Raw genomic sequence first — 10,707 nt, forward strand, 5'->3', positions numbered from 1 at the left:
TTCCCTCGTTTCTCTTTTTTTGTTATATGGTTCATATTCTCTTGTTTGTTAACATTCTCAGATCTCTCTTTATAGGACATTCTTATGATTTTGTAAACGCGAATCAGTAATTTATATAAATTTTCTACGTAAATTATTTAGTGAAATTTATGTAAAGTGTATTATCCAATCAAAGCCATTATACTTAATTGCCTCTATGTTTAAAGGAATTGAAACTTTAGCATAATCGAACTTGTCTGTTTCGGTAAAGAAAATGATAATCAGCTTCATCTTTGTAGTATTATAAGGAAAAAAATTAAAGCCTGTTAAATCAAGGAGATTTAAATATAGGCAAATTGAAATTTACATGACTAATTAAATTTTATTTGCCTCTATCTTTTAAGAAATCTAAACAGTAGCATAATCGAATTTGTCAGTTTCGGCAGTTAAAAAGAATCAATTATGTAATCTCTAATAATTTTTGCTTTTTCCTTTTTAGTGGTTTTCAAAATCTGATAATGCACAGTCTATTCATGGTCGATAACAATTAGAGCTTTTATTTTATTTTTTTAACGAAAATTTAACAAAAAAGAATTTATGTCATCGAAAAAGATAGCTAAGCTAATTAATGGCCTCACGAGGCTTGAAGGTTGTGGAGGACCTCATCATGTGAGTCGAGGACTTCTTGTCGTTCATTTTAACAAAAACGCAGAAAATATTTTTTTTTAATTTTTGGCTTGAAGGTTTTGGGGGGACCACATCATGTGAGTCGAGGACTTTCTTGTTGTTCATTTAACAAAAACGCAGAAAATATTTTTTTTTAATTTTTGGCTTGAAGGTTTTGAGGGACCACATCATGTGAGTCGAGGACTTTCTTGTTGGTCATTTTAACAAAAACGCAGAAAATAATTTTTTTTAATTTTTTGGCTTGAAGGTTTTGAGGGACCACATCATGTGAGTCGAGGACTTTCTTGTTGTTCATTTTAACAAAAACGCAGAAAATAATTTTTTTTAATTTTTTGGCTTGAAGGTTTTGGGGGACCACATCATGTGAGTCGAGGACTTTCTTGTTGTTTATTTTAACAAAAACGCAGAAAATAATTTTTTTAATTTTTGGCTTGAAAGTTTTGGGGGACCACATCATGTGAGTCGAGGACTTTCTTGTCGTTCATTTTAACAAAAACGCAGAAAATAATTTTTTTAATTTTTTACCTTGAAGGTTTTGGGGGACCACATCATGTGAGTCGAGGACTTTCTTGTTGTTCATTTTAACAAAAACGCAGAAAATAATTTTTTTAATTTTTTACCTTGAAGGTTTTGGGGGGACCACATCATGTGAGTCGAGGACTTTCTTGTTGTTCATTTAACAAAAACGCAGAAAATAATTTTTTTTAATTTTTTGGCTTGAAGGTTTTGGGGGACCACATCATGTGAGTCGAGGACTTTCTTGTTGTTCATTTTAACAAAAACGCAGAAAATAATTTTTTTTAATTTTTGGCTTGAAGGTTTTGGGGGGACCACATCATGTGAGTCGAGGACTTTCTTGTTGTTCATTTTACAAAAACGCAGAAGAAAATAATTTTTTTAATTTTTGGCTTGAAGGTTTTGGGGGACCACATCATGTGAGTCGAGGACTTTCTTGTTGTTCATTTTAACAAAAACGCAGAAAATAATTTTTAATTTTTTAGCTTGAAGGTTTTGGGGGACCACATCATGTGAGTCGAGGACTTTCTTGTTGTTCATTTGAACAAAAACGCAGAAAATAATTTTTTTTAATTTTTGGCTTGAAGGTTTTGGGGGACCACATCATGTGAGTCGAGGACTTTCTTGTTGTTCATTTTAACAAAAACGCAGAAAATAATTTTTTTAATTTTTTGGCTTGAAGGTTTTGGGGGACCACATCATGTGAGTCGAGGACTTTCTTGTTGTTCATTTTAACAAAAACGCAGAAAATAATTTTTTTTAATTTTTTGGCTTGAAGGTTTTGGGGGACCACATCATGTGAGTCGAGGACTTTTTGTTGTTCATTTAACAAAAACGCAGAAAATAATTTTTTTTAATTTTTGGCTTGAAGGTTTTGGGGGACCACATCATGTGAGTCGAGGACTTTCTTGTTGTTCATTTTAACAAAAACGCAGAAAATAATTTTTTTAATTTTTTAGCTTGAAGGTTTTGGGGGACCACATCATGTGAGTCGAGGACTTTCTTGTTGTTCATTTTAACAAAAACGCAGAAAATAATTTTTTTAATTTTTTAGCTTGAAGGTTTTGGGGGACCACATCATGTGAGTCGAGGACTTTCTTGTTGTTCATTTTAACAAAAACGCAGAAATAAAAATTTTTTTTAATTTTTGGCTTGAAGGTTGGGGGACCACATCATGTGAGTCGAGGACTTTCTTGTTGTTCATTAACAAAAACGCAGAAAATAATTTTTTTTAATTTTTTGGCTTGAAGGTTTTGGGGGACCACATCATGTGAGTCGAGGACTTTCTTGTTGTTCATTTTAACAAAAACGCAGAAAATAATTTTTTTAATTTTTTGGCTTGAAGGTTTTGGGGGACCTCATCATGTGAGTCGAGGACTTTCTTGTTGTTCATTTTAACAAAAACGCAGAAAATTGACTTGAAGGTTTTGGGGGACCTCATCATCGAGGATATTCTTTCTATTAAAATTTTTTGACAGGAAGGTTCTTAGAGGATATCAACCTTTTATTGTGCCTCATTATCGAATAACTACAAAAGGGAAGGTTTTGACAATTTGATCTGGTTTGTAACAATTTGAATGTGGTGTGCACAGACAGACAGACAGACACACAGACAGACAGACAGACACACACCATACCATTTTATTATTAAGATATAGCATTATCCCTATTGCTAAAATATATAATTTGTTATCTGGTGTACTCAAAAATAGATTTTATTTCTTTCAGAAAATCAGGATTGTAAACTCTTTCAAAGGATCTCATTGGCCATCATGCGCGGGAATTGCCAGTCGATTCGCTGCGCATTTTAACTCTTTTCGTTATTAACAATAAGTTTGTCATTTAAAAAAAAAAAAAAAATTAATTATTAATCAATGGAACTAGTTTAATTAAAATACTAAAAATGTATATAGAATAGAATAGAATAGTGTTTATTGAGCGAAAGAAAAAGAAAAACAAGGAAGAAAAACATCGGCGGGGAGATATAAAACAATAATTAATATATATGCATATAAAACAATAATTAATATATAATGCATATTAAATTTATTTTTGTTATAAATAATTAATTTATTATATGAATTTTATTTTAAAAATATAAAAATTGTTTAAATAAAAAAAAAAACTTTTATGTCCTTGGATCGTGTTTTTGTTAGCCCCCTTGGCTGAGGCAACGAGTACTTCTGGCACGACACAGTTGAAAAATGGGGATCTCCTACCTTTCTTCGGTCTTGGCGTGGCGTTGTGGGGTCCACCATGTCAGTTGGAACTTCCAATCGGATATGGCAACGCTCAGGAGGCACTTGATGCCTACCGAAAAAGGACTCAAACGAAAGAAAGACCGGCGACAATACCTCTTCGGTCACCACCCCCGCGGGAGACTAAGGCATACGGTCGGTGGGGACGGTGGGGCACCTGATCATGTCGGTGTCGATGACTGTGGTCTCCCTCCAAGTCATCTTCGAGTACATCAAGGCCCTGTTTTCGGGGAAAATAGAAATAGAACTGGATGCAGTGTCGATCGGAATTTTATCGGCCACGATTGGTAGATTATCAGCACATGTGTGATTAGTCTCAAAGGCAGTCCTCTTTCTCCTTCTCTTCCAGAAGAAGACTCCTCCCTTCAGGACGATTCAAAAGGACAGCTTCAACGACGTCCTCAGCAACTCGTTTACTTTGATTTGTGTGTTCGCTGGTCAGTCGATGTTACTGAGTTGTAGTCACCCAAGGAGTGCGCAACTGGAACCCCAACTGGAAGTATTTGGACCCCCTGGTGGCCATTGCCCTGTCCTCCTACATTGTGGTGGGGTGGGTCCTCGTCTCTCTCGGTCTGCAGTGTTGCCCATTTAAGATTTGGGGAGGAGTGAGTGGAGTGACTGCAGACTCTCACTTCATCCAGCGACTGGCCTGGGTGTCTCAACCACCACGGGACATAATCAGCATTGACACGATACGCGGAATCCACTTTGGGGACAATCTAATTGCGGACGTGCACATTGTCCTGCCCCCTTCCATGGCAATCAGCACAGCCCATGACATTGGCGAGTCACTCCAACTCGAACGGTTCGAGGATGTCCAAATGGCCTTTGTGCACCTCGACTACGAGTCCGACCACCATCCGTCCGTCGAGCATGTGTTTAAATGATAGTTGTATCTTTTATTCAAAAAGGCCGAGTTGTTAGAGCAGGTGAGGATGGTGATGAATACGCAGATTAACGTCCTCTGCGGGAAGTGTTAGGACATGTGCGTGGACAAAGTGGATCGACCACTCTCGGCCGGCAACAACAACTGTCTGAAGGACTGTGCCACCAACTTTGTCAACTCTACCCTACTCATTGCCCAACGATTGGTCAATAACACTAAATAACATTTACAAAATTGTCAGTCGAAAAGAGAACAAACCCGGGAGAGAGAGTACTGGCCATACTCCTCTGCAGGGATAAGGGCGGACAGTACTCTTGTATATACTGAATGTTATGTTGTCGCACACATTCAACTCGTCCCCCCACACATTCCACTGCAGACACGGCCGCTGGGAGTCATCAACACTCCTCACCCACAAATAATGTCCGAATTTGAGTTGGCAGACGTGCACGACTTGGGTGGCCACCACATTCCTGGTCATACAAAAACATACTCGTCGAAAGTGTAGACCCACACGGCTGCTGATGTGGCAATGGCCAGTGCGTGGTAGTGTCTCCGTTGTTGGGGGCAAACACACAGTCCAGAGGGGGCGAGTCGGGCAGTTCAAACACTCTTTTACGATTGCCTTTCAAATCTGTGAGGACGACCGACCCACATTCGTCCCCACCCACAGCCACTGCCAGCAGAGGGGGGAACATTCTTAAATAGGCAGCCCAAGGAACCTCGAGTTACTCCAGGAGAGAGAGCGAGAGGGAGCCTGTAGGTCGATGGAGCGGAGAACAACCCAACTGTCGAGGAAGGCAATGTTAGTGCTTATCATAACATTAACCAGCCCGTCAATACTCAGACCGGCCTCACACTTACGACTGCCCACAAACCAGTGTCAGGTCGTAGGGGAGAACTTGGTGCAAATGACTGACTTGTTCCAGTACCCCAGTCGACAGCAGACCCTCCAAACTCGGGTAGTCCTCTTATTTGATGGATTTTTCTCGTCTGCTGTGGGGGAAGGAGGTGACCTTTTTCCTGGAAAATGAAGACTTTGAAGTCTAATGCGCCCGAGGCAATGACACTGCCGTAGTGCTCGGGTGCCCAACAGGCTGTGAGGACGCGGCCATTGTGGTGCTGGGAGTGGGGGAGGCTTAGTAACCCGCAGTGTTGTACTGCATCTCCACGTATCGCCTGTCCTATCCCAAACCTTGACTAACGAATCACTGGAACATGTCAGCATTCGCGTGCTGTTGAAATTGAGGGCAATTGAATTGATCACATCCTCGTGTCCGGATTTCACTTGCGTTCCACAAGGCATTATTATTTATTTATTAACTCCAAGATCACCGAGAAAGATAGGTCAGAACTAACTAATTAGGTGATCCCTGCCTCCAACCACAGCCGTACTTTCCTTACATGATCTTCTGATGACCCGACCGTAATCCGGAAAAGCCTTCTCTTTCTTCTGCAGAGGAACTCAATTGGAGTGCATTTCTTTATAACCGACCGAAATTCCTCTGCATTATTATTCTTTCCAATATATTTAATACATTTTCTGAAGTGGGACGAGAAATGGCTTTTTAGCCTCTCACAGTACAGTTATAATTAATAAAGTAAATAGTTTAAATAAATAAGTGTTGTTAGTTGAATGGAGGACGAAGAACAGTTTAACGACACAGTGCGTGAATATGTGGTGGTTTCCCAGTGTGACCCTCCTAGGTTGTCTTCCTAATGTGGATCACCGTCTACCTCGCCTCCTTCTACACCATCGGGAGATATCGCACAAGTCTGAAAGTGCTCTACAGGACGGATGACCGAGTGACCCACTACTTGACGTACCATTGTGTCCCTCCTTCAGTTTCTCCATCTGCTCACTCGTCCTCTCCTTCGTCCTGACCAGCACTCTCCTCCTCCCCCTCTCCATTCTCAACCACGAGATCACTCACAAATACCCCTCCTTCCCCACTCTGTTCCGTCATCAATTGTAGTCAACTGTCTCCACTCTCTAGGTTTGTGGTACTTTGTGTCCTCCACTGTGGGGGTGCCCTACCTTCTCCTCATTCCATACTTCCTTCTCGAGTCGGCCCGATTCCGCGGACCATTCAGAGTAAGGACTACTCCACATTGCAGGGCATCCTCGGGAGGGTGAGTGAGGCCGTCTGCGTGCTGTGCCTCCTCGGTTGGGTCCTTCTCCACATTGCTTTCATTGTGCAGGACCGATATTCCAAACACTACTTCTCTCACCTCTACGAACAGTTTTATTCCATTTTGTGTCTTCTCGGAGTCGGTTTCCACCTGTGTAAGTCACCTCGGCTTGTTGTAGTCTGCGCTCACCGAGGACTGTCCTCCCTCATGCCATTTCACACGCGACGGACAGTCCGATTGCTTTATTTCACTTATTTCGTTTATTCCGCGTTTGGGAGTGTCCGTGATGGTGGTCTCTATATGACTGACCACGTAATCCTTTATTCTGATTGACAGGGGGATCACTTCGTGTCCAAACTCGGCCCTTTGGTGGATGTGGGAATGATTTTGTACGCTTATTCGGTCACCCAAGTAGATATTAAAGTGTGTGGTACACATTGGAAAAATATGTGGCGGAAAAAATAGTTGAGTACTCAGACTGTGGAAATTAGAAAGAAAATGACTGGAGTATGAGGCGTAACAGTCCAACTTTTGAAATGTTCATTTTAGGAGGCCGTTAAATATTTGCCAAGTTGGAAGGCTCAAGGCTACAATGTGTGTAATTTTTGAACAAATGCTTAATGTAATAAAAGGAGAAATCGTTCCAGGAGATTGGTTCTATATAGGGGCGGCATATTTTATCCCGATAAGTGAAAATTCAGTGTCCACAAAAAAGTAAAGACTTATAACAGGCATGCTGTTGCTATATAAACTAATGACCAATTGTGTAAACATCAAGCTTGATGCGTTTGTGGAAGCCTCCGCCCTTCTCTCAAAAAATCAATTAAGAACGAAGAAGCTTTGTCAAAGGGCAAAAAAATAAGCTTTAGTAAACAAAGATACAGTACGACCCCGGTTTGGGGCAGACCCCATGGGTGGGGCACCCTCGGGTTTTGGGGCACCCCCGCTTTTAGGGGCAGTTTTTGAAAACAGTAAATTTTTCATTCTATTATTTATTTTTGATGACCCCGGTTTGGGGCACTTATTTAATTTATTTAATTACAAAATGTTAGTTTATTTATTAATTATTAATTAATACTATTATTTCACGTGTTTATTTTGACTTTAGTATGGTTCGTAAAAAGAATTCAAAGATTAATTATGAAACAAAAATTAAAATCGCTAAAGATATAAAACATGGTCAATTTTCAGAAAGAGATCTTGCTAAAAAGTATAAAACGAGCAAAGGTATCTTTTTTAACTAATTATTAATTACAGGTACTATTTCTCGCATTAAACAAAATTTTGTTTATTATTTTGACGCGGGATTAACTGAATCCGATAGAATCAAGGAATCACATGATCCAAATAATGAATTAGATAGATTAGTTTTTGAAACTTTTCTACGTCTGAGAGATGAATTTCTTCCAATTTCTGGAACTATCTTAAAACTGATTGCAAAAAAATTATCTAAAAAGATAAATTATGAATCATTTAAGGCATCAAATGGATGGCTAGACCGGTTCAAGAAAAGACACGAGTTGCTATTTAAAACTATAAGTGGAGAAAAGAATTCATCTGACCTTTCTACGGTTTCCAATTTTTTTGCTGATTATGACAACTGTTTGGAAACTGTAGGAAGTGAAAATATTTTTAACTGTGATGAAACAGCTTTATACATAAAGCGAACGCCGTCGAAATCTTTTGTTCAATTTAATGACAAATGCAATGGAATTAAAATGAGCAAAGAGAAAGTTACCCTTCTCCTTTGTTGTAATGCACTTGGTGAAAAGTTAAAACCTCTATTAATTGGAAAATTCAAATCTCCTAGGTGTTTAAAAAATTTTAACGCTGAGGATCACGGAGTACTATATGCTGCATCAAAAAATTCGTGGATGACTAGTGATATTTTTGGAAATGGTTATGGAAAGTAAATCAAGATATGATCAATGAAAAGAGAAAAATTGTCTTAATACTGGATAATGCGAGCTGTCACAGAAATACAGAATATTCCAATGTTTATTTACTTTTTCTTCCCAAAAATACGACCGCTTTAATTCAACCCCTAGATATGGGAATAATAAAATCCTTCAAGTCCCTCTATTTCAATAAACTGATTGATTTTACTCTTATATTTGAAAAAGAACAGCTTTCTGATTTGAATTTGAATAATGTCAATCTTAGACAAGTCATTACAGTTGTCGGGGAGGCATGGAAAATGATGTCAGAGACAACGATAATTAATTGCTGGCAGAAAATAAATGAAAACAGATCAAAAATTTCGGATAATGTACAGTTGGACGAAGAATTAATAGATGACGTGATTTCAGATGTTATTTCAATGGATTCGACAGATATTATTGAGGACAAAATTACTTATGATGGATATGAATCTAAAAAATCATCAATTAAAGAAATCATAAACATCGTGAATTCTCTAGAAGATAATATTTTCAGTACATGTCCACAATTTTTGAAAATCTACTACGAATTTAGAAAAAACCTATCAGGAGAACTGAAAAAAAACCAATTCGGTGAGAAAATTACTGATTACTTTTAATAGTATTTTTTGTTGGATTTATTAAAATTTTTAAATTTTATTAAGAAAGGACTATGTTAGAATTTTTATTAATATTAAATATTTTAATTTATAGTCTAAAATGCAATAAAAATCTATTGAGGAGAAAATAAAAGCAAAAAATCTTTACCCTCACATTTTGGGGCACCCCCGCTTTTTGGGGCACTATGATAAAAATGCTGCCCCAAACCGGGGTCGTACTGTATAAACAATACGAATGATTAGAAACTTCATAGTGCATAGATCGATGTTAAAAAAGCATTCGATTAAACAGATCACGACTTCTGAAACAGATTTCGGAAAAGTCTGGTCCACCTGGATGGATTGTCAAGTTTGTTGAGCCGATATTCACCAGATGTAAAGTCAAACTAGAATTTAATAACAAGTAAATTCGAGATGTACGCATCGAGAAAGGAATCTTGGAAGTGGACTGTTTGTCCCCCGTGCTATTTGTCCTTGTATTAGACCCTTTGAGTCGTTTATTATTTCATAACTTCGGAAAAATCTTCATAGGGGGACGTTATTTTTAACAAATCACTATCTTTTCATCAATTATGTCGAAAATTTTTTCGAAAAGTGAGAATTTTTTTGTTAGAATGGTGGAAGAGGTGAAATGGCATTTGCGTCCAGCTGACTTTGAGAAAAATCTGGAAAAGTCAGCTACGAATGCCGCATTGCTATCAACGTAAGCAAAAGGTTTTGAATAAACGTTAAAAAACTTGAGAAACCCTGAGCTAGACTATTATCTGGTTCTAACGATCTTCCGTGTTTCAGTTTTAGTGATCATACAATTATAATAATTAAAAATTAATTTTTAAATCATGTACATTGAACAAAAATAATAACATCGATTGTCGATTAAGTCAAGTATCTCAGAAAAAAATTTGTTCAAATCGGCATGCCATTTGTAAAACATGCTTTTCGGATCAACGATCGAAGAAATAGAAGAATAAAAATCATAGGATAAATCACGGATAACACGATGGCATAATTCAATATCAGGAAATTCTTTGTAAACATTAAATTCCGCTAGTGATTCAAATCTAAATTAACATAAAATTGAAAAACTAATATACATTGAAGGAGTGAAAGTTGAATTTTTTGCGGATATTAAAAACAAAGCTATATACCAAACAATACAATCATAATCTGTTTGATGTTCGACCCCAGGCAAAATGAGGCAAATCCATCTTTTGATTAATTTAATACCATATTCTTTATTTCCTATAATGTCCAGATTTATTATTTCCTGACTACACTAATGAAGTAAATTAATGAATAAATACGTCAAAAAATAACCGAGCTTTAATAACTGCATCTTTCAATGATTGGTAATTTAATGAAACAAATTTAACAAAAACAGAATTCAATAATAACGAATGACCAATAAAGATTACTAAAACCTTAGAAATTTCATGAATTAACTCATCAAAGTGTCTTAAATAATTTATCCTAAAAAATATAAATTAAAAAATAACATTGATAAAATAGAAATGTATATTTCATCCAATCTATGTTTTTCGACAAATGATATTGACGTCCATAAGAAATAAGTATCAGATACATTAAGTACTAAATATATATTTTTTATAAGAAATAACAAGAAAAAAATACATAGCACATAAATGAAGCCATGTTTTACTTTGATTTTTTCTATCCGAACTAAATAATAAAATAAAACTACCGATTGA

At 37.1% G+C, this 10,707-nt stretch overlaps 1 protein-coding gene across 1 annotated transcript; it reads left to right on the plus strand.

Annotated features, from left to right (window-relative positions):
- Positions 1-8,380: 8,380 nt before the first annotated feature.
- Positions 8,381-8,998, plus strand: LOC115228337 (tigger transposable element-derived protein 6-like). The gene has a single exon (XM_029798941.1). It carries the CDS (start codon positions 8,381-8,383, stop codon positions 8,996-8,998), a length of 618 nt encoding a protein of 205 aa, XP_029654801.1.
- Positions 8,999-10,707: the final 1,709 nt, after the last annotated feature.

Source organism: Octopus sinensis, unplaced genomic scaffold, assembly GCF_006345805.1.
Source record: "Octopus sinensis unplaced genomic scaffold, ASM634580v1 Contig10331, whole genome shotgun sequence".
NCBI classification, from domain to species: domain Eukaryota; kingdom Metazoa; phylum Mollusca; class Cephalopoda; order Octopoda; family Octopodidae; genus Octopus; species Octopus sinensis.